The sequence below is a fragment of the Chinchilla lanigera genome, unplaced genomic scaffold, assembly GCF_000276665.1.
Source record: "Chinchilla lanigera isolate Chin_1 unplaced genomic scaffold, ChiLan1.0 scaffold00120, whole genome shotgun sequence".
Taxonomy (NCBI): domain Eukaryota; kingdom Metazoa; phylum Chordata; class Mammalia; order Rodentia; family Chinchillidae; genus Chinchilla; species Chinchilla lanigera.
Window position 1 is genome coordinate 261,255 of NW_004955521.1, and position 25,508 is coordinate 286,762.

At 39.7% G+C, this 25,508-nt stretch overlaps 1 protein-coding gene across 1 annotated transcript in view; it reads left to right on the top strand.

Moving 5' to 3' along the window:
• Window positions 1–25,508, top strand: part of LOC102006272 (zinc finger protein 474-like) — a 52,365-nt gene that overhangs the window by 7,848 nt on the left and 19,009 nt on the right. Inside the window, exon 2 of the mRNA XM_005409288.1 lies at window positions 18,628–19,865. Within this exon, the coding sequence (XP_005409345.1) occupies window positions 18,837–19,865 (1,029 nt within the window). The 5' untranslated portion in view covers window positions 18,628–18,836. The remainder of the gene's footprint in view (window positions 1–18,627; window positions 19,866–25,508) is intronic.

Sequence of the window (25,508 nt, forward strand, 5' to 3'; positions counted from 1 at the left end):
AAATATACCATGTTGGGAACAGTAAAGTGGGAGAAGACGATGGAGTGAATTTTAATAGATTAAAAATGATGACCAGCTACAAATTGTGTGCAAGCAAAACTTAACAGGATTCTGACTGCATTGAGTGTGATTTAAACATTCACTTTGATTACTAATTAGTATTGCAGTATTAAAATGGGATCCCATTTGTACATTTTAATCCCTGTTTAAAATTCCAGGGATTGGAATTTTTCTCATATGTGTACAAATAATGTATAATTTAGGCCTGTAGGCCATACACTCTGCCATTATGGAGGAAAAGCAACCCCAAACCAAATACTTTAATAAAGAAAGCATAGCTGCACTCCAATAAAACTTTATTTATAAAAAGAGGTGGACAGCTAGCCAGATTGGCTGATGGCTCATTGTTTGTCAACTCTTGTTTTGATGCTCAAGGAATTCTGATGAAATATCTTCCCCTAATCATGTATTAATATTTAAAGACATTAATGTTTCCCTGGGTGCCTAGATTTTGGGGCTCTTCTTTGAACAGAAATGACTTCCAAGGAATTTAAGATTTGAAAGTCTTCAGCACTTCTAATATATGTGATCAAGAGAGACCATATGTGAATAAGCTCAGCTCAGGAAAGTAAAACTCTGATTCTCTTTTGCTTTCTGCCTTAATATTGTAGTGCCTCTACTTCTCCTGAAAGCTAGTCATGCAGCCTCCTTTGCTATGCCCTTTTCTCTCAATTCCCTGGAGGAGGCCCACACACCTAACCTGGTGCTCGTGGCTTGCTGAACAGCTTTACCATGAGGTATAGTGTTTGGTCCAGTGCACAGCCCTTAACTGGATCTTCACTTATCTTGGATTAAGTATAGTTAGACAGCTGAAGCTATAATATCATTAAAACACCAATTCATTCCTTCAGCTAATATTATAAAGAGGAATGCACAAGTTTTAAATGTTCAAGTAGGCCTCAATTTTGAGAAAATAGCATAAAACCTTCCTTTCCAAAAGTTCATGGTTTGTATTCCTCTATTCAACATTTAATGTATTTTGTTAGCATCCTCTTTGTGCCTGGCAATGGACTATGTGCTCCCTGGGCTATGTAGATAGCAAACAAGTCTTTCAACACTTAGAAGTTACCTCCAAGTGAAAAAGATAAATAGCACACATATGAACAAAAAATACTGAAACATTTGGTGAGTTCAGTGAAGGAAATAAACAGCAGTGTTACTGGATGTAACTGACACTAGTGGTGGGAGTAGTGCACTTACACCTTTGTATGTGTGTCTGTACTGTTGCTTGTGTATGTTTGAAAGTAACTGAAAAAATTACTAGGAAAAGAGAGATCAGAAAAGGTCTCTGAACTAACACCCACCCCGAAAAATTCTGTAGAAAAACAGACAAAACAAAACAACAAAAAACCAAAACAACAATAAAAGGCTTCTCTGAATTGATAACATTTAAATAGACTCGTAGATGATGAAACAAGAAACACAAGCAAAGGGGAGGGGAGATTGCAGACAATACGAAGATCAGAGCAAAGCCACCTTCCAGTTCCCCACCCACCCAGAGTGAGAGTTCACCTTGTCCGAGGAGCGGAGCAGTGAGATGACTGAAGCACAGTGCAGAAAAAGATTAGAAGGAACCAAAGCAGAGATTTAGGGAGAGGTCCAAGGTCAGGAGTTTGGGTGTTATTTGCAGAGCAGGAGACAACAGTGAGAGTCCTGATTATAATTTTGGGGTTTACTGTGATTGCTCTGATTAAAATGCATTAGAGGGGTTGAGGGTACAAACGGTCATTTTCCTACCATGGTTGACAAAGCAAGTAAAGCATACCTCCCTAGCCAAAGTAGACCTACGATCGTAAGCACACATCCAAAAGGAATAAATGTCCACTTCAGTGGTAGGTGTGGCCCTTTCTCACAGGAGTCAGTATAGTGTCGTCGCAGGTCATCCAGCATCAGTGCAATACAATGAAGACAAGAGTGAGGAACACGGGAAGGGGACGTACTGAGACTCAAACATCAGGAAAAGCAGAAAATGATCTGGGGAGCAGCAGGAAAGTGCAAGATGATGGCTAGGGTTCCTGCCCGGTCATCAGCAGGCAGTCACCTGCGGAGTAAGTGTGTGTGTGTGTGTGTGTGTGTGTGTGTGCACGATTGAAAGCAGAATACTCAGTGCAATAATATATTCATACAATTCCAGCGTATTGCTAGTCAAGTATATATATTCACTTAGGGATAGAAATATACACATACATATATATGTATATAGAGAGAGCAAGACTATATAAATATATATATACATATATTAAAAGACTATTGTATCTCATTTAAAATCATAAATGTGTAATAAAGTTAATATTTACATTATTTGAACAGGTTCATGGGATTTTACCTCAAAATATTGAATTAATATGTAATATTAAGATAAGATAAAACTTGAGTTGCTTTGTTTATTTTCAAGTGAACCATCTTATATATGAAACACATAAAATTCAATAAACAAAAATTAAAACCACACTTTTCTATTCAATTAGGCTAGTTCCTATATAAAACACCATATCAGATCAGGGATATAGCTCAGTGGCATAAGCACCTGCCTGGCAAGTGCAAGGTCCTGAGTTCAATTCTTGGTACCAAAAACCAAAAACAAAACCCCACCATATCAAATGAAATTTCATTATCTTAACTATTGGGATATGTGTGCTGCCAAATAAAGTTTTCAACAGAGATTCTTCTAAGAAGAATTTTTCTAAAAAGTGATATTGATAAATAGCAAAAAATATTGATCTCATATCTTGAGAAAGTTCATCTTCTTCTATGTATTTTCCCCATATAATTATAGAGTTCTAAGCTTCTGATAGATGAAGAATTAGAAAAATAGGAACATATTAATGTGATCAAGTAAATGAAAACCAGTTTACAGTATTTCAAAGGAAATTAAAGTAGACAACTGAAAAAAAGAACAGTGACTGAACAAAAGAAAAACACTGAAAAATGTCAAAGCCCATTGAAAGCAAGTAAGAACGTGATTCAGTACTTCTCATGTATTTCAGGATGGAAAATAGTGAAATTGTTTTTTAAGAGGGAGAAGGAAAATGCTTTTAGGGAGCTTAGGAGTTATTTGGCATTTTTGTCATTCAGTGTGGCAGCCTTGCATCAGGTAGACTTTCAGGCCTGAGTTGTCAGAAAAAATAGAACAGGAGAAAGAAGGAAAGAAGAGGCTCACAATGTCTGTCGTTGATACCCCATGGGCCTAGACCGATGGAATTCTCTGAAAAGTCCACCTGAGAAATGCACTCATCATAGGCAGTCCTAGGAACTCAGAGGTGAAGAGTTGTAGGGGACCATAGGGTTGAGACCCTGAGGTTGGGCTCTCTGCTCCGATGAAGAGAGTAGAACAACATCATTGAAACCATGCAGTACTAATGCCACATCTGCAGCCCTGCAAGAAAAGCCAGCATCATCACAGCAGCATTGGTGTTGAGCTTCTGATTCCCTCCAGACCTCTTACTTTGATGAATAAGACATATGTGTATTTCTCTGTGTGACAGGAGTAGGATTCCCTTTATTTGTAGAGACATACAAGCCATATAGTTACAGAATTGAAGTGAACATATTATAAAAATTAGCCTGTCAGCTGATGGGTGGAAATGTTGGACATAAAGTGGTGATGGTGATGGGAATGCAAAAGTAATGCCACCCAATATTTGCTGTCGGCTCTGCTCTCAGAGAGCAGCATCCTGGACAAAATCTTCCATAAGTCCAGTTCCAGTGACTTCAGACAGGAGGGCATTGATGACAAGGGTACATATACAGGAAAACACAGGCAATTAACCTCCAGGCTTTAGGGAGCACAGGGACTACCTGTTCTAGGAGAATTCCTAGCCAAAGAGTCAACTTTGTTCTCTTGTCCAGATACCAAGTTGATTAAAGGATCCTGTCTCATAAAAGTTTTGAAATGCTAGTGGGGAAGTAAAACAACATCTCAACTGTGTTGCTTTTATTTCTACTGAGTAGAAAGTTGACAGGCATTACTCTCATTGATTATTCAGCCCTATCCTCTCTAAGATTTCTTGCTTGAGTTATGTCACAAGTCTGAGCAGAACTAGAGCCCCACACCCCGACCCCTTGGGCCAGGTGTTCAGAAACGGATCTGCTCATGGCTGCACTCCCAGTTAGCCTTCTGCTGTTGCCCTGCTCTGCTGCAGTCAGCTTTGATGGGAGGCAGAGGATCAGCTAACATGCTGTAGCCTGTGACTGCCCAGGGCCAGCAAATCAGACAGGGGGGCATATCATTAGCAGGGGCCATGGGTGTGGCAAGCGCAAGATTACAATATTTATACTAATTTGATAAGTTAAGAAATATAGAAATATTTCTTATAACTTCTCAGTATTTATTTTCTTTTCATGACTATGGCTGAAATGCCTTTTAACTAAATCTAACTAAGATGTGGTTTGACTTAGACAGAATGAAAACATCTGAATTCTTCAGAATATTTTAATATAAGAGACAGTAACTTCAAAAATCTGTCGTTAGTCACTCATTACGTTTTCTAGCACGGTGCATTATCAAAATATATGGACGAAGACAAGTATAGAATAACAATTATATGATTTTAACACTGATCAGCATGCTAAACATTTTATCTTACTTGTCATCTTCACAACAACCTGCAAGGTGAGTAATACATCCCATTAAACATGGGGAGAAACTAAGCAGAGATATTAAAGATCTCACTCAACATAACACAACTAGCCGGGCCTGGTGGTGCATGCCTATAATTCTAGCACTGAAGAGGCCGAGGCAGGAGGATCATGAGTTCAAGGTCATCCTGGGCAAATTCAAATTCAAAGTCTGGATTGTATAATGAAACCCTGTCTCAAAATAAATTCACAACTACTAGGCATTTTTGGAGCTAGAGTTTAAATATAGGTCTGAGGTTAAAGGAGAGTTATACAAAACAAGACAAACCAAGAGAAGAGATTAGTTTCTCATGCAGGGGTTGTGTTGTTTTGTTGTTTGAGACAAGGTCTCACAGTATGGCTCAGTCTAGCTGTGAGCTTGCAGTGGTCCTCCTGCCTTCAGCTTTCAGAGTCGTGGGACTCCGAAGAGTAGTGCAGCTCTGATTCCAAGCACAGCTGCAAAGTAGGTCCTTGATTCTTTGTTACAAGCTACTCTCAAATTTCATTGACGCATTTTAGAAATGTTTTGACTTTGGACTTTTCTCTTTGATGTAATAGTTTAATCAAAATTAGGATCTGCATGCACTGAATCCATATCACAGAGAAAGATGGAGAATTGGCTTCCCATTCCAAAGGAAGATTCCACCAAAAATAAGTTCTTTCAGTATTATTTAAGCCTCATGCAGCAAAATTACATAACAAAATAGTTCTGAGGTGTTTTTGTAGACATATGTTGGCTACTAGTAACATAAGATGGAATATGGATGGGCAACTGAACAGAATTTCAGTACTGAAGGAACACAGAAGGCAAGCTGCATGTAGCAAATGTAGTTACAAGAAGTTAGGTACAAGTTGAACTTTTGTAAATCAGAGCAATCTATTTTCCCACTAAAATTTGCTTTTAGAGGCAGCTCTGAGTTTCATCTTTTTAGGAAACTAAAGAGCTTACTTTGCTTGGTCTTTAATGTTAATTGTTGAAATTTTCCAGCTCTCATAACCTGTGATCTTTTGTCATAACCCATAACCTTTTCTTGTGACATGTGTTTTGTGTGATGCATTGTTATAACTTCTAGATGTGCCCAAGTTTCTCCATTTTCCAGAGAGAAATCAAAGTCCTGAGATTTGCTATAAAGGTTTTTCATTATTGATTTCCAGTATACCTTCCCTATCATTATTTATTTCCAATACACTTAAAACCATGTTCTTCTTATCTTCTTATACCCACATCTCACAATTCATCTGCACAGATAAACACAATTGCACTAATATCCATTTACAAACTCATACTCATTAACTAGAATTCATTTACACAGATGCAACTCCTCACTCACACTATGTACTCACTCACACCCGTCCAACCATGCCTATCCACATATATACCCAGGTCACACCCAGCTACATGTACATGTTCACTCACATCTATACACATATAACACTCATAAAATTCACTTTTGTCTTCACACTTACATCCATTTCTACCTCCATACCACTGCACCGCTTCCCTCATGCCCATTCATCCATGTGTCCATCCACAATCTACACACACACACAACATATTCATAACTCCGTTTACTCAAACTTCTTAGCTTGTTTTGATTTACACACCCATGCATACTCTCACTCATCCACTCACACCTAATCACACGCCTACACCATTCACTCACACACTTTTCCATCTTCTTATATGTACACACACACACACGCACAAGCTCCTTCCTGACAAAAGCACACACACACTTCATGTATACACCAATCACTCTTGACAAACTAGGTCCTACAATTTTGAAGCATGCCATGTTTAAATTTCCATATCTTTGTATATGCTGCAATATTGGCTAGAAATGTATTTTTTTCCTCTTTCCCTAATTTCTGTTCATCTTTGAAAACCACTTCAATGACTCTTTTTGACATGTGAATGTCTATAGCAGTTTTAGTTATAATAACCAAACTGTAATCATTCTAAACAGTGGGCAAAACAAACTCTGATACATATATACATATCCCAAAATAGTTTAACAATTAAAAGCAATGAATTATTGATATATACAATATTTGGATGAATTTCACAGAATTATGCTAAGTGAGACAATTCAATCTCAAGAGATTATATACTGTGTAAGTCCCCTATGTATCATTTTAAAATGCTAAAATTCTAGAAATGGCAGATTTAGTAGTTTCCAGGAGTAAGGGATGAGGGCTTGAGGAAGGTGGTGCGGTTATGGAAGGTAACACACAGGATCAGTGTGGTGCTGGAGCTCTTAAGTTCCTTGACTCTCCTGGTAGACATTTATGGGAGTGGTAAAATTGTATAGAGCTCCCATACACACAAAACACAAATAAAACTGGGTACTGCAACTTAGGTTGGTGGATTATGTCAATGTCGAGATCCTGGTTTATTACACTATAGTCTTGCAAAATGTTACCATTGTACAAAACTAGGCAAGTATACAAAGGATCTTTACATTATTTCTCTGAACTGCATTTGAATATATAATTATCTCAATAAAATTGTAATTAAAAGAATTATAATGCAACCATGAGCCTTAAAACATTAATATTAGTCCTTCGTATCTTTGTTGCAAGGCACATTTTAAAAGACCATGATATAATAAAGTGAAACAGGGTAAAATGCACAAAGGGACATGAAAACTTCCACCTGACCCAAACAGTCAAGTCTGTCCATGCACACAGAGGGAGACTTGGCCAGCAAGAAAAGACGTGAACACAACTGAGACCTGGGAGCACAATGACAACCACAGGCCCATCACTCCTCAAGGCTCAGAGCAAAGGGCTCTGATGCCGTGTTACAGATGTCTCTCCTCATGGACGAACTGATAGGCAAGACGACAACTGTCTCATCTTTGGGGTAGTTACACCATGTCAGTGCCAGTAATATGCCCTGTGTGACCCTATTCTACCTGTGGAGAAGATCTAAGTCAGATTCATTTATGAGCAAAATAATCTCTCCACTATATTAAAATAAAATTTTTTCTGAGCACCACAAACAACATCTCCAATATTCTTATGCTCTATCAGTGTATTGTAATTCTCTGAATTTCATCTTTGCCTCATTCATGTTTACATAGTCCACACTCATGTAACATGAGCGGCATAATAATGATGTACATGAAGAACACAGAGTGGGATCACACAGGATGCACACAGCACAGCACGTTGGAGGATCTGTTTGATGCCAGGACTTCATGTAGGAAATGACTTACAAATGCAAATAAATGCATTTTCAGCTTAGAACAAAAATCGAAAGGGACTCCACCCAATAGGAGGCTTAAACACCCACTTCCAGTTATTGGAGAAGGCCATTTGCGGTCCTAAGAACACCAAGGAGGAAGGAAAGGAACACTTCTGTACACAGCAATCTCATAATCTATGAACAACAAATTGTAGTAGTCAGTTGGCCAAAAGCAGCAGGTATTTAAGTCAAGTTACTGAAGAAAATAGCTGTACTGTAAATGTGCAGATGAAAACAATATATATTACTCAAAGGGGAGAGGGGAGAGCAAACTCAAATTGTAAGTCAGAAGAGACTGCTAGCCACACAGAGCAGAATGCAAAATCTGAGAGGTTCTTTCTTCAGCCACTGGTTAAGGGTTCTCACCAGAGCAGGGGGTCATACTGGACCTTTACGCTCTTGTTACCGTACAGTGAATTGGATTATAATTCTTTTACTGGAGACCTGACTTTGGCGCATCTCAGCAAGGCCCACAAGAAGAAATTTCCCATGGTAGTTTTCTAAAGAGACTTGAGCTAGGTTTCTGTGCTCTGATTGTTAAAAGTCTGATACATGGTGTAAAAAAAAATACACTGAACAACTTTTTTTTTGCTGTATTTACAGGGCTGATTTCTTTCTCTTGAGATGACTCAATTTTCTATTACTACTGTAGCAAATTGCCATAAAATTAGTGTCTTAAAACAACATCAATTCATTATCTTACAGTTCTGTAAGTCAGAAACCCAACACAGAACTCATTCGGCAAAACTGAGGCATCAGCAAAGCTGTGTCCCTTTTGAAGGTTCTAAGAGATAATCAGTTTCCTGGCTCCTCCCAGCTTTGAAAGGAAACTCACATTTCTTGGCCTGCACTTAGATCCTTTGTCCTGTCTACAAAGTCAGTCACACACACTCCAGCCCCTCTTGTGTTCAGGCTTCTGTTGCTGCTTCTTTCTCAGAAGCTTGGGGAAAGGTTGTCCACACATGAAGAAAACATGCGACTAGCCTGGACACATCACCTCTAGTCCATGCTGCTCTGCTTTCTCCAGCCATAATGACTTAATATGCAAACCATGTATTTGTGTGGTGAGCCGGTTACCATTGCCTTCGTCTTTCCAGCTAAATGGAAAAACCAAAGCAAATCAGCAGTAGAGTCAACCATAGGATACTTTATTCTTCATTCTCTTCCTAAGGGTGTTTTGCAATTGCATCCGGCTGTAGTAGACTTACAGTGGACAAAGGCAGTGAGAACAACAAAGTAAAGTAGCATAGAACACAAAGGGTAGAGTCTGTTGGGAACACAAGTAAGATAAAACAAATCAGTATCTGCAGCATTCATTTGTAATTGAATTCTCCCAGTCAAATATCCTAATCTTTCTAATCTTAAATGTGTCTTGCAATACACCCAGTACTGTTCTTTTTGGCTACTATGGGAAAACAGAGCAGGCAGCAGCTACTTTCACTGACTTCCAAGCTGTTTGATAGTATTTGGATATGGAGTGAAATGAGGCTTTTTAAAACTTTAAATTTTAAACCACAAAATACTTAAACTATAACCTATGTGAGCCACCACACTTCACACTTTACTTGGGCTCCTGGGACACAGAATGCTCCTAGACAGGGCAAGAGGCACTCCACTGGTTTCCCCAGCGGAGATGCCCTGTGCAGTCTTTCTTGCAAAAGGCAGAGAGAGAATGCTGAGGATTCTGAATCATGAACGAACCCTAACCATGTGGCCTGTACAGAAAGCACTGTTTACAAGATCCAGAGATGTCCAGTGGACTGACAACAGCTTCTCAATTCCTTACACACGTAGGACGAGAAATGGAGGGAGAACAGCGGCAAAAACCTTGCATTGAGAGAAAGTGTTGCTTGTGGGCACAGATAAACCACCATGTCTCCAGAGTTGCCACCAGGGAAGTTACAGAGACTTAGCCAGAATAGAGGGCTGCATTCATTTACACACATTCAAAAACCAGCCCACCTTATGGGCCCTGCTCTGCTCTTTACTTCCTACCCAGGGATTTTCCTCAGGTAAAGCTTCAAATGAAAGGAGCGTGATTAACAAATGGTGTTGATGTCTGTCACAAACAGTAATAATGGGCAGTTTGAGTCAGCCAGGCTCTGGGAGGCACCGGCCTCCTGGAGGTGGACAGAACTAAGAAACAACTTTGAGACACTTGCAGTGCAAGTGAGGGCAGAGGTGAGTTCCATTTTTCTTGTGCCAGTCTATCCTGGCCAAACACTCCCTTCAAAAGCTATGTCCTTCCTGGTGTTTGCTTGCATTTGAACATATTCATCCAGTGACTGCCCTTGGACGCTACCACCTTGTGACTTGGAAGTCTATGCTGAAACTGTTATACCAAGAGACAGGAAATCAAGGAAATGCAGACAGTGGGGACTCTGTGCAAGTGTATCCTATAATGGTCTAGTAAACACATTTATTTGTAATTTTTAATTTTAATACTGAACCACAAATATCGGATTTTCCCCAGTTTTTTCATTACAGTATATTCGTGCTAGGTGCTTGTTATGTTCAGGAGCTCTCACTCTAGCTTAGGATGGAATTGCTGTACTATTCTTATACATCTTCAGCTCAAAATAATTTATAGGTACTTCCGACAAAATGGTCAACTTGACAGAAAGAAAAAGTTCACCAAATTCTTGAATTCTCATGAGGAAACATACTTCTCCACGCCAAATCTTGACAATCTGACAGTTGTGTGCATTGTTTATAGCTTATTTGAATTCTTTTCATTGATTTTATACAAATGATAGAAACAGCTAGTATTCCTTATCTAGAGCATCACTGAGTGGTAAAGCGAATCCACTGGCTAAAATACAATAACTGCTCTTACTATATCAACAGGAATGCCTTCAAAATACGCAGATGACCTGCAAAACACATTTTTGTGTTTTCCTTTTTCTTCTCCATGGTCTCTCATATGGATGTCCTAAACACTGGCTACGTTTTTCTTCTTTGCAGTTACATGCATTACCTCCTACCATGCTCCGATAACTCTGAACATCCCTTCTTAAGTCACCGATTATTCCTTTTTTCCTTGGACTTTCCCCTCCCTCTTGCATTTCAGACTTCTTCTACTTTCTTTAGGAAGATTCCTTCCTAAATTTTTACTAATAGATATGTTGTGATTTTTGATATCTTCCAAAAAATATAGGTTAATTTTTCCTTAAAGTGATTTTTAAATATTTAATTAAGATGAAAAACATGGAATAGTTTCAAGCAAGGGCCACAAATTGTCACAAACTCAAATGCTCTGAGGGTCAAACATGAACTATAAATTAATGAAGCAGAATGGTGAGAAATTTTGGAGACTGCTCTTTTTTTTTTAAGCCCTATCCCTCCACTGTAGGACTTTTTGACAATTATTTTATTAGTGCACTTAGTAGTAGAGAATAATTAGATTTGTACTGGTGTATTGGTGCATGCATACATCATGTTTTTATTATTTTCATCCCCATTACACTTTTCTCACATTGCTTTCTTCCTGATTCTAATCTCCTTCCTCACCTCTACTATTTTACCTTCTATTCTCCTATTATCTCCTCTTTTTTTAGATTGTGCGTATAAAAATATATTTAACTCTTGAATATGATTTATGTTGCTTAACATGATGTTTCCTAGTTCATTTTCTTGCAAATGGTATTTTCTTCTTTTCTCTGTCCTCCTCCTCCTCATCTTCCTTCTCGTCTTCCTCTTCCTCCTCCTTTTGGGACAAGGTCTTGCTATGTAGTTCAGGCTGGTCTCCAATTTGCAGCAATCCTCCTGCCTCAGCCTCCCAAGTGCAGGGTTTACAAGCATGTGCCACTATGCCCAGCCTGTTTTATTTTTCTTTATGGCTGAATGATATTCCATTATGCATATATATACCATATTTCCTCTATCCTTTCTCTGTTGACTGGCATCTAGGGTGTTTTCAGTGCCTGGCTATTGTGAATTTTGCTGCAATAAACATGGGTATTCATATATCACTGTAGTATGCTGTCTTTAATTCTTTAGGAATATACTAAGGAGTTGTGTAGCTCGATCAAATGCTATCCCTAATTTTAGTTTCAAGTCCACCAACAGCATAGGTTTCTGTTTTTCTCCATCGGCACCAGCATACACTGTGTGTGTGCACACACATGTGTGTTCTTAATAACAGCCATTTGATGGGGGTGTGATTGAATCTCAATGTGGTTTTGATTTGTGCTTCATTAATGGCTGAAAGGAATATCAATCAACAAGTGGGATCACATTAAATTCATGTTTTATGCTTGTTGGCCATTAACAGTACTTCTTTTGAGACACGCCTATTCAACTCATTTGCCCACTTATTAATTGGGTATTTTTTGGTGTTAATTTGTTGAGTTTTTTGTATATTTTGGATGTTCTCTGTTAGAGGATTAGCCAACCAAATTTTTCTCCCTTTTTGTAGGTTGTCTCTTCAGTCTGTTGAGTGTTACTTTTGCTGTGTGTAGGATTGTAATTTGATGTAGCCCTTTTGTTGGTTCTTAATACTATTTCCTGTGTTATTGGAGTCCTATTCAGGAAGTCTTCGCCTGTAGGTTCAAAGTGTTTCTCTTGTTTTGTTTTCTTTTGTTTTGGTTTGGTTTTTTGGTACTGGGAATCAAACTCAGGACTTTACGCTTTACAGGCAGTGTTTGTGCCACTGAACTATATCCCAGGCCCTGTCCTGGTTTTTTCTGGCAGTTTCAAAGTTTCCAGTCTTATATCTAAATCCTTGATTGATTTGACTTGATTACAGGGTGAGAGATAGAAATCTAGTTTCAATCTTCTGTGTGTGGAAGGCCAGTTTTCCCAGCACCATTTGTTAAAGAGGCTGTCTTTTCTTCAACATAAGTTTTTGCTATCAAACGTCAGATGGCTGTAGTTTCACAAGCTTGTTTCAGAGTCTTCTGTACACAGCTTCAGCTTATTTAGGAGGTCGACAGAGGTTAATGTAATCTGTGTCTGGCTAGATCTTCCTTTTTTTTTAAAGATGAACTAAAAGTCCACATATTATGTGACTGCTCTCAATCTTAAAATAAGGGAAAATGCAAACATTTTTCTAACTCTTTTCAGACCATAAAGAATATATCTATGGGCCAATTCCTTGGATAGAATTATCCTGAATATGAAGAAATGTGGCATGTAAATTCCTTTAACACTTGTTATTCGACAGCCTGATTCCACTGACTCCTCCAGCCTCCAACATCTTCTTTTTTCTTTTCTGCCATCCTTTGAAGTTCTATACATTACAGGCCTTTAATGTGATTACACTGGTGGTTTCCATAACCAGCTCTCTACCACTGCGAATGCCAGCATGACAATTATATGGTCATACCTGTGTGGCATTCATGACTGTTGGGTACTCTGTGATTTGGATACCAGAAATAGAGTGAAAAGTACAGGCTTGTTCTAACAATAGCCTTCATAGGGCTGTGTTATGACCTCAGCGACAGAATGTGTCCTTGCAGAAGGCTGTACTTAGGAGTGTTTTCTTTGTTTCCATAGATTTTCTAACACCATGACTTTATGTCCACATTTGATAGCTAGATTGAATGAAACAACTTTTCTTGTTTGAAATGTTTTCACTGTGAAGGAGAGAAAAAGAAAGGGACATTTATTAGCGATTTAAAATCAGTCTGGCAATGCCAATATTCCCCCAAAGCCATGCCTCAGGCTAAATGGCTTTTCTGAAAGTGTTTCTATTTTTACTTTGCAAACACTTTTCCCACTTGTTCTCACACCAGGTTTCCCAGCACCATTTGTTAAAGACACTGTCTTTTCTCCAGCATAAGTTTTTGCTGTCAAAACATCAGATGACTGTAATTGCACAGGTTTGTTTCAGGGTCTTCTGACCTATTTGGTTGGTCTACATATCTATTTTTGTTCTCACATGGCCTTTTGTCCACTCACGTATGTTGTGCTGAGACATTCAGGCATTCAGGCACCCCGGTATGGCTTGTGTAGACAACAAGCCACTGTAAACTGGATCCCTCTCCAAGCCCTGGTGCACTGCTAGTCTATGAGCAAGACTGGTATTTTGTCTCCCTCTATAACAGTAGTGACTTGTGGTTGAATAATCAGCAAAGACTTTCATATAAAATTAGGGAAAATAAAAGTATGCTTAAAATGACAGTTTCCCCCGTATGATTTGGTTCAGTAAGTGGCAAATGGAAGAGCAATATTTTCCAGCTCTGAAAGTATGGTGATAGTGTAAACATTACAAAAATATGCTTTTTATAGTCTCAGTGAATTGTGAACATTAAGGTAAGCATCTCCCTATTTTCTAATATACTATGAAAAAATTCCTTGACATTTATATTTATTGCAACAGTAAAACAACATGTAGCTTGAATATCACAGATTTTTATGTCTTATATTCTGGATGTGATTCTATCTGTCAGGAGACAGAACCCATACCAATTATTTAAACAAAGAGAATTTAATAGAAGTGCAGTTAACTAGGAATGAAGTTGCTACCTAAATAACTAACAAGATGAAAAACTAGATGGAGATGACACCTCCCATCCCCTAAGACCAAAGGATTAAAGGAAAGGGGCTTAATTGTTGTGTTTTCATGTAAGTGACCTCTAAAAAACAGATGAAATACAAATAGATATTTCTCATATGTGAATAAAATCCAAGGTATTCAAGAGTTCATAAGGTGACTCCCACATTTGTCAGAAACGCAAGTCCATCTAGGTCTCTACTCTGTCCTGGCAAGGGCTATGTGGATATAACCTGTTCCAAGATGGCTGCACCCCTCCACGCTCTAAGCATCAATGTGGAGAAAAGGAAGAGAAGCTGGTTATGCCCCCACTTTTTAAGAGCATCTTACAAGTCCCACCAATACTTACACTGGCTACAAAAGAACTGGTAGAGTTGAGCTGGGAAATATGTGCCTAGCTAAAGATTAGGGTTGTGCTAATTTGAGGAAGTTGAGTAGAATGACCTTCGGTAGGAAACTATCTCTGCCAGACTCTGGGAGAGAGTCGTTAGTCACAAGCCTTGGAGTGAATGAGTCTGTCATCTCCTTTCTGAAAGTAAGATTTCATGGGCAAGAAGGACCAGAGAGTATCTGAGGATAGCAGGCTGGGGAAAGCAGAGCTGCTGAATGAGGTGAACAAAGAATACTGAAAACAAACCACCTTTATTTTAAAATTCTATGCAGGCTCAGCATTTACTTCAACTTTTTCTAACTTATACTTCTATTTAAAGAGTTTGGATTTTACACTAACAAAAGAGGGGCCATGTCATGTACCACTTATATTTATTTTATTTCAAATGCCTCAACTATTTCTTAAAAGGTTTAATCATACTTTTGGTTGTATTCTTTCTTCTGTCTCTTTTTAAAAGTCCTTCTAATGCCAAATGGGCTTTGGATTTACATGGTTATTGCATTCATCTTCGTAAGTTTGTCTCTCTCTTCCCATGAACATCAAAGGGAATGGAAAAAAGGCATCATATTGATAAAATGTAAGTCTTCCAAGACATTCTTTAAATGTCCAATGTGCAAATATGGTAAAAATAAAGGATTCAGGCCAACCAAGTGAACATTTCTCCACAGATGCTTGGAGTGAAGTTGGCTGGCTTTGCAAAGTGGTTCTCTTTATAAACTAGCAGCATTGTTTTATGATGTGTCTGGGTGACAGGCCAACTCCTTAAGTGTTTTAAGTGTATATAGTTAGTATTTTCCTGCAGTTTTGCTTTTAGAACTAACTTATAGAGTAAAGCAGCTGACCATGCTATGCCACGGCACATTGCCTTAGCAGAACTACTGGCAGGAACAACATACATTTCTCCATCAGACACGTCAGATGCCAAAAATTTCACAGATACCTCACCTTTTATTCTTTGATTCTTTATATCATGATAAGAGAAAAATTTTAGGAGGAAAGGGACAGTAGAAAAAAGAAAAGATGAAGACAAATGGAATTTTAAAGTCTTCTGTCATGTTTGCTGCAGGGAATGTTTTCAATGCACAGGTGCTGTGTGCAGCAAAGATCTGACGCTAGTGAAAATGAGTTCTAGCTCCAAATGGACAGCCCAACCTCTTTTGGCAGCCTTCACTCTTACCCTGTGTCCACCGTAAAGACAGACACATCATTACTGATCCACCCTGCTCCACACTCCAGTCCTCTCACCAGGCTGGGTGTGTGCACTTTTCCTAAGATGTTGGTGAGATCTGTACTCCACTTCATTCAGGAAAACAACTTCATCTAGAAAACCACGTATGTAGCAAAATGAAATGATTAGCTGCTTAGGAAAAACCTCATCTTCATGAAGCCCCAATCCTTTCTCTGCTTTTTCCATCTATGCCACCTGCCCCCTCCTCCCTTCTGCCTCTCACTTCTCCTAGAAGGGAGCATGAAGGCTGATGAGAACTCAGTTACCTTCCCAGGAGGCATATGAATAGTACATTAAAACAGGTTTACAAAGGAAAGGGAAGAAGCCCTGCTGGTGGAATTTAAGCAGAATGAATAATGGAAAGAACCGCATATTGGAGCCAAAGAGAACTGGAATTTATTCCACGTCTGTCATTTAGAAAGTGTCTTGGGCAACTTACTTTTCTGACTCACAGTTTGTTTATAAAATCAAAATAATAATACCTGCTTCATTGTACTTTGAGAATTAACTGAAATTATGTACATAAAAATTCAGTGCAGTAAGTGGCGTATAAATTTCACTATCTTACTTCATTGGGAGGAAGATGGAGGAGTTGTGGGAAGCAGCCATGGGGCTTTCTCAGCACTCTAATCTGGGAACAGAACTGAGTGTGCGTGTGTGCTTCTGAAAGGCAGAGTTTAGGGGAAGGGAGGTTACTTAATTGCATTGATTTTTCAAATCTGTATTCTTTGATACTTTTAGTATTTAAAACTTTCTGGTATCAGGGAAAATGGGAAGCCAAATCAAAAGGACCATGGTGAACAAGAAACCCAAACAATGAAGCGGAGTGGCTTGGGAGATTTCATCCATGGGCTGATAAAACCTAGTGAAATGTTTACCTTATTTCTTAAATTCTCTAGATCCACTTTCTCTTCAGGAGGGTACAAATCAAGCAATAAATTTTTCTGAGTTTTGTTTTCTTTGTTGGCCAGTTTGGGCCCAACACATTCTTTTGCCACATGTGTTAATATCACTGTCTTAGGATGTGTCAAAATGAAGAAAAACTTCCTTCCCTTTGCCAGACCTGATCTGATACTCTCAAATGCAAAGATTCAGACTCTTCTTGGCACCAAAATCTAGGCACTGGGCTTCGATTTCAATGGCTTGTTTCTGAGTCCCCAGTGCTGCATTGCTTGCTTGTCTAAATTCCTGGGTTTGTGTGGTGTGCAAAGCCTGGTCTCCCTTCAGGTGCAGCTCCTGCTGCAATCCACATGATGCTTTAGTAAAAGGAAGTGTCTGCCCTTATGGCTGGCCTGAGCTGCAATAACTGAAGAGAAATTATCGTGGACAGAATAGAAATTAAGAACGCTTACATGACTGCTTAATGACAATAAATGCCTGTTTTCACAGACACACATGGGTAGATTGAAATGCAATTACTGTGATAAAATTTTACCCACTAAATTGCGCAACAGCACGTACTTTATGATTCAAGCAGCTTTCAATTGAACTGTGTGTGATAGCACAGGTGGTGGAGTCTGCAGCGCACCACCCTCTCCCCATGCAGCATTTTGTTATCACATGAACAGCCCGAGTTCAAGCATTGAGCAATTGATTTAAGAAAAATATCACTAAAAACATCACATGAAAATGTTGAAAGTTTAAGATCATTTGAGACCACATTATTTCTGTAGCTGTCCAGGGCCATGTGAGCTTCAGGCGGGACAAGTCTGCATTAGAGTTTCTAAGCCATTCAAGAAATGAACAAGGTGTTGGGACTTCTGAAAACAATCTTCCTTGGGTCAGACTGTCAATGCCAGCTAAATTTACTCATGGCCTTTCCTGTGATAAAAGTTACTTACGCTTCTGCCCATAACACCATCTTTTTCATCTTATCAGTCCTTTCTTCTGGTTGGTTCAAGAAAAAGAATGGCCAATTTGTATAAAACGTATTTTGAAGGCATACATATTGAAAACAAGAAAGTGAATTTGATACCAAAAATATATCACATCTGAGCATCTTCATTCCATGGAAGATAGGCAATTATCTCACCAGGGTTCTTCAGTTAACAAATTTCAACGAAATTGGTATTGCTAATCTAGCAAAAAGGTTTTTTTTTGTTTGTTTTCAAAAACATCCTGAGAAGTTCACAGGCTTATATAACTGTCAGAGGGATCCATGCCACTAAAGCTAGGTATCCTTAAAATACAAATTTTCTGTGGGGCCCCAGAGGTATTTCTAAATGATCTGTTGATTTCATTAATCCAATTTTCCCAGTTCTCAATTTCTCTTCTCCAGTCTCACCACCCTGGACACTGAATCTTGGTTTTTTCCTCTGGATCAGTGATGTGCTGGCTTTGTTAGTGTTGGGCAGAGCACTGCTTTCAGTATAGCAATAGGATGATTCATAAATAAATAAAAGTATTTTTCACATTTCTTTTAATGTTTGTTGAACAAATCACATGTGGGGATTGTTACGCAAGCCAAAGAGAATACAAGGCCAGTTAAGAAAAAAGTAAGCCTTTATCAGCAGATGATCTAAGGAGTGTGTGTGTGTGCGTGTGTGTGATAATTTCTTCATTTATTTCCCTGCTTTACTCCACAGATCTTTGAGACAACTGAGGTTCAGTGAGGACTTGCTGACCTTCCAGACTGCTGCTTCGTGGTGAAGTCTGAATTGCAGTCTTTGGGGCTAAGGTATTGGCAACAACATGGACCCTCAGGACTGCCAACCTCACTCCCTTTCACTCTAATCAGGAGCTCAGAACGAGTCTGGCCTGAAATTAGACCAGGCGCTAGAGAAAACCCTTATTAATGGAAAGAGGAAAGGAGAAAAGGACTTCCAATCAACTGCAACAAATGTTCTACCACTCTAAAGAGCCTACCTTCCTTATCAACCAAGCTGTGCTATCTAGTGACTCCCAATCTAACCTTTTGCCAGAAGTAGAATGTGTCAATCCTGGTGGAAAAATAAAGACAAATGCTCAGCTAAATAGACCTGGAACAGTGACACTTTCGGTATCAAGCAGAACTCTGTCTGAAGGCCAGCATCACCCCCCTGTAATACTGTCCCGCAGGCCTGGATTCCATGTATGCTACATCTGTGGCCGAGAATTTGGGTCACAGTCACTTGCCATTCATGAGCCCCAGTGCTTGGAGAAGTGGCGCATTGAAAACAGCAAGTTACCCAAGCACCTAAGGAGGCCAGAACCCTCCAGAACACAGCCTGGCCGTGGCAGTGGGGCCTACAGTCTTCAGGCAATGAATGAGGCAGCATTTCACAGCACCCAGGCTCCACTGGTGCCCTGTGAGTCCTGTGGCTGCACCTTCTTGCCAGATCATCTCCTTGTTCACCAGAGAAGCTGCAGGCCAAAGGGGGAGGGCCCCAGAACATCAAACCCCAATGATTCTGACAATCTTACTGGCTTCAGGAAAACTTCTAGTGGTGTCCCAGCCAGACCGAGGACTCTTATCTGCTACATTTGTAGGAGGAAATTTGGCACCCTATCCCTTCCTATTCATGAGCCCAAATGCCTGGAAAAGTGGAAAATGGAAAATGACCAGCTGCCTAGGGAGCACCGCCAGCCACTCCCGCAGAAGCCTGAGACCCTTGTACCTGGACAGTCTAGCCAAGAGGGCTCAAGTCATGCCCAACTTGTGCCCTGCACAAACTGTAGCCAGACCTTTGCCCCTGATCACCTTCAGGAACACCAGAGGAGTTGTAAAGCTCAATCTACTATACCAAAAGTTCAGAATTTGACCTTAAGAAGCAAAAGTGATCTAAATGCTACCATCAATTCCAGGCAACAAAAGAACATGGCACCACCCAGCATACCTGATAAGGTAATTCGTGCTCTATAAGATGCATTAGCTGTACCTGGGGGTCCGTTCTGCCTCCAGGGCAATGAGAGAAAACTGTTCAGAATCAGCTGCTTCCACCCTTGGGCTGTCTCATTTCTGTCTCCACTAGCCTATCCAAGTTAACCCCTGTTGGATTCTAGAGTCTCTGTCTCTCTTAGTAGAGTAAGTTTAAGAACTTCCTTGCTTGATGGGTTCATATTGTTCTTCAGTCCTGCTGCCTAAAGGAGAGAGAGACTTCTTTCTTCCCTGACCCCTCATAACAATAACCCCTGGGAGAGATTGTTATTTGAAAATGAGTCATTGATGCTTTGTCTACTTTACAGAAATATAATTCTCATTCCAACAGCTGATATTTATTGTTGGTTCATTTTAGTCATCTACCTTAGGAATTCATTTCTGGCAAAGTCAGGTTACACTGAGTTTATCTTACTACAATAGAATCTGTGTCAAAAACCTCAAATGACTTTAGCAATAATTAAACATTGGAGCACTTTCAGACTTTCAGAAATACATGGTTCTGCAAATACAGCATGCTTTTTATTTTAAAACACTTACGTGATTATAAGTAGACTACAACCCCAGGGTGGACAGTGAGACAACTAGTCATATGTTCATGATTCTTGGAGGTATACGCAGCTCTAAACCCTGGGTTGGACTGATCACAGGGTCCTGACCCTCAACACGTGTAATTCTAAACAAGCACGACCCCAGGTGTCTCCAACCTGAATGGTGAAGTTATTTGGCTCTTACCTTCAGTCTCACCATCATAAGCATGCTTCTGAGGGTGGCTGTCCACCAGAAACGGTATAGTCCACACTCTCTGTCCTGTACTAAAGCCAAGAAGTGGATGTACTTTCACAAACAGGTCAAAAATAGGAGATGATCAGCCTCTCCTTATGGCTTACTACTTAAATAAATGCCTGACATGCTTGAACTCTCTAAATCATCGCCTCTCAGTAACAAGGGGTCCGAAAGTATTCAGGAGCTAATGAGTCTTTAAATTGTTTAGTGGAACAAGTTATTCAAGCTATTGTAAAACAGTAAATTAGAGGGTTGGGAAGACATTTTATTTTTAATTTTTTTTTTTTTTTTTTGCCTTCTTATTGTATTTCTTTGGAGACTGTCTAGTCATTGTTCCTAAGTTGCATGTTTAAATGAAATGATCGTGGATTTTCTGGTTTAGGAGATTCCAAGACAATGATTCTAAAACTGAAGATTCAGACTAACAGACGCTGGGCAAGCTTTCCTATGAACATTGAACTAAAAAAACGGCTAGTTTCTTTGCCTAATGAACACCCAAATTCTGAAGTGTGGCATGGGCTTCAAGCTGGTTTCATAAATATGATCTGTTTTTCCCATCTTCTGGCTGCTGCTTTTCTTCCAAAATGTGTGGGGTCTGGAATCCGAGAGTAAAAAGATCTGTGTTTCCAGGGCCATAAATCAGAAACTCCCTTAACATTCTAACTGACAAACCCTGTTTTTTGATTGTATGCATTTACCCAAATGTTCTTATTAGAGATCTAGGGATAGGGAGTGGTGTGGTCAGAATTCTTGCGCTTGTTGTTGTAGCATATTTTGTGCTCCAGTTCTGGAGCCAACGGGGCAAGCACAGCTTGTTCTTGCTCAGTCACAACTGCTGAAGGAGCCTGGCTCGGTCCACAGCATCACAAGGCGACACCTTCTGACTCACCCAGTCATCTGGAGGAGAAAATATCAGAAGGAACGGGCACCAGTGGCCCCTCAGTAATCGTACATGCAGATGAGAGCCAGGTGGCCCCTGGAAGCCAAGCCTATGTCAGAGAGTGCCCAAGTCTTGTTCTCTGGCCTGAACACCCATGTGTCAGTGGGCAGCTGGCACCCACACTGTCAGAGGGGTGCTGGCTGCTTTGGGGACCATGGAGGCATCATCAGTGAAGGACACAGAAAGGTCATCCAACTTATGGCCTTCAAGTTGCCAGATGAAAACTTTTCATTGCCAGGTGTAAAACAGGATTGATTAATTAAAAAGGAAGACAGCCTTAGGTTTCAAAAAATCATAAGCCATCTAATCTAGACAGGTTATTTCCCATTCCACTGTTTTCAGCAGAAAGCCCTTTCTTCATAGTATCACTGTCTTTTTTAGTTGAAATTTTTCCTTCTTCATACTATGTAAGTTTGGGATTTTAGTGCAGTGATGCACTGGCTTTCCATAACAAATACTGCCCTATACTACGCTACTACATTTCAGAATCGCATCTGCCCGCTGCAGCTGGCTTTTGGCTCATGGTGGAGCAAATGCATTTACAATGCTCTGCTTTTACAATGTCTGCTTCATTTCTTCTCTTGTCTGGACAGTTCTCCAGAGCTCTTGACCTGACTTCAGATTAGAACTGGTTATCTTCCCTTTCTCAAGGGGCTTAACCAAATTCAGGTAAAGCAAACACTTTCAGAATCATGAGTGTAGCACTTGAAAAATGGTTTTCTATAGTCAGGTGACAATGACCGTTTTACTGACAGAGTGTACTACCCTTTGCTCAGAATGTTCCTCCAACAGAGAATAACTCAGTTCTTTATGACACAGATGCTTTGATTATTCTTCAATCAAATCTAAACACAAGTAAAGGTAGATAAGATAAGCTCTCCTGCAAGATCTTGGTGGGCATCATCTCTGTCCTGTAACCACTGTATCGGTTCGAATTTTCCCATTGCTTAGCATCTGAAATACAGGCCCAACTTACTCTTCAGACCTCATAAGAAAACTTTGAAAGACATGGGCAGTATTAAGAAGGGCAGAAGCCTGCTGTGCATTTTATAAGGGTGTGGCTTTCCTGGGACCGCTGCTCTCCTGCTGCGTAGTGTGACGAGCAGCATGGTGCTGCCATTCTTTCCTCTGAAAGAAGAAAAGCTGGATGGACAGTACTGAGCTTAGCAAGTTTTAAAAAGTGGTGCTAATTCTAGATGAAATGGTGATGCAGAACACAGAAAACCATACATTACTATTTTAAATTTTAATATTTCATGTACTTAATGAGAACTTTGATAGTTATTTAATAAATTATTCTCTAAGCTGTATTGAGGAATATAATAATAGATGTCATTATTATTATTCCTTATTTGAAAGTGAACAAATAAATTTTAATAATTACATTTAACATCTGGCCCTTTTTCTAGAAGCTGATAATAATTTCTTTAACTTTAGATCCTTCCAGGCTAATTGGGACACAAGCTGACAGGGTTAAATAAATGTAACTATAAACCAAAGCAGAGCTTTTGCCTAATCAGTGTTCATTAGGTAATGCTTAACGTTATTTTGTTAGGATTTTGCTGGTAACATAAAAATACTGTCCCTAAACATCCTGTCCCATATTATAAAATATGTATACTTTTCATTAAAGGACACTATCTTTTCTGCAAATGACTGTCTCTCAGAATGTAGTTTTAAAACTTCTGTACTCAGTGCTCAGGTTGATGGAAAAGCTCCTCAACCACGTCACTAGCATCTGGTGCTGCCATCTGCTGTTTTCTTTTAAAGCAATGTTTTCTTCACTATCAAATATATTATGCCTTCCTCCTCTTTGTTTTATCTCCAAACATATTTGAAAAGGTGCACTTATAATATATATAGTAAGTTTATAACTATACATATAGCTATTTAGGGCAACAGTTACAGATTTGATTTAAACTTACAGATGCTTTTTACTGGCAAAGTATCTCTTTCTTTAAAGCCAAAACTATCTGTGGACACGTCACAATCAGAAAGTGTCAGGGCAGGACAAGTATTCTCATGCTGTCTCATTCTGCATGTCTGCATGAACATCCATTAGGAAAAAGAATGCGTGGTTTTGGGGGGAAGAGGAGGAAGGGAACTAACATCCACTGAATACTTCAATAACAAAATACTGGAGACTGGGACATTTATAAAGCACACAAATTCATTTCTCTCAGTTCTAAAGGCTGAGAATTCTAGGATCAAGGCACCAGCAGGACTGGTATCTCTGGAGAGCTGTTCTCTCCTTCTAAGGTGACACTTGGCGACTGTGTGCTCTGGAGGGAAAGAATGTTGTGACAGAAGAGGTGGGCAAGCCAGTGTGTGCTCCCTTCCCTTCGACATGAGGAGGGGGACAGGAATGGGGGACGAGGAAGGGGAAAGAAGGGCAACATATTATAAGTGTGTATGAAAATGTCAAATTAACTCACTATTCTTAGTAATTAGAATACATTAATAGAAATAAATTTTATTAATTCATTTTTAAAAAGAGACTGCTCCCTTTAACTTCAAGCCCTATTATAGGAGTGGAATCCTATTCATTCGGGTGGAGCCTTCATAACTTAATCCCCACCCAGAAATCCCTCCCAAAATCCCCAGTGTCACACTGGGGATTAAGTTTCAACATAATCTTGGAGAAAATGCCATCCTTCAAACCACAGTGTTTTATATAAATTTCAGTTGCACAAATCTTACTATAAGATAGACATTATCTTCCGTAATTTCCAAGTGGAAAGACTGAAGTGAAACGATTGGCCCAAGTCACACAATAGATTCACAAGCAGGTATGAAACCTGGTCTTCCCTTGCCATGTCACTGTGAGAGGGGAGAAGGAGAGATGGAGAGAAGGGTACGTCACTTGCAAAGCCTGAGCATTAGGTAACAAGAGGAAACAAGTCTAAGTAATAAATATAGAGTATAAACATAAAATATATAGACTAAATATATAATCTAAGCACTAATATATAAATACAAATAAGGGACTGCTCAGCTATTGACCTCGTGAAGTCTTTAGTCGTATGGAGGAAGTATGAATATAGAAATACACATAGACACACAACTTCAAGTTGTCATATGACAGTTTGAGGTAGACATCCAGGATTTTGGCCACAGTAATCCTCAAGGAGGGAGAGTTTCGGTTGAGACATAAAAGGGGTGAAAGCATTAGCTCAGGGCAGAGATGTGAAGGGCAGGAACCGCTGCAAGGGGTACCGTCCCGGCTTAGGGTAGCATGTGTGAAGGTCCAGGGATGAGATGGATCTTTCAATAGACCTACCAGGTCCACATGTGGCCAGCACCTGGTGAGGTAGGGGCAGGCACACAAGATGAAGCTGTTGAGGCAGCATCGTTCCCCCCAGCTGGGTCCTCTGGGTGTTTAAGGAGCCCAGGTAAGAGCTGACAACCACTTGACCTAAGAGGCTGGTGGCAGAGATGGCAATAAGGTACAATGGGCCGAGCTTACTGACTATTGGGATATGGACAGATGAGAAAGGAGACCAAAGACAACTCCCAGGTTTTGAGCTTGAACAACTGTGCGAGTTGTGCCATTTCTTAAGAGGAGGAAAACCTGATGAAGGGCAGTCTTGGGGGATTGGGATCAGCAGCTTCATTCTGAACATATCGAAGTCAACTGCTTATGAGGGATTTGTTAGGTTGAACTGGATATATAGTCTGGAACTCAGAGGAGAGGCCTGATCTCAGATGTCCATTTGTGGATTATTAGCATCTATTTAAAGAAAGCAGTACGAATACTGGGTTTAAAAAAATAGTTAGCAGTGATCCCTGAAAGAGCTAGGCAGTAAGAGCCTGGGAATGTGGGAAATGCCTGCAGAGTATGTGGCTGAGATCAGAGAAAATGTCAGGAACACAAGAATGAAAAA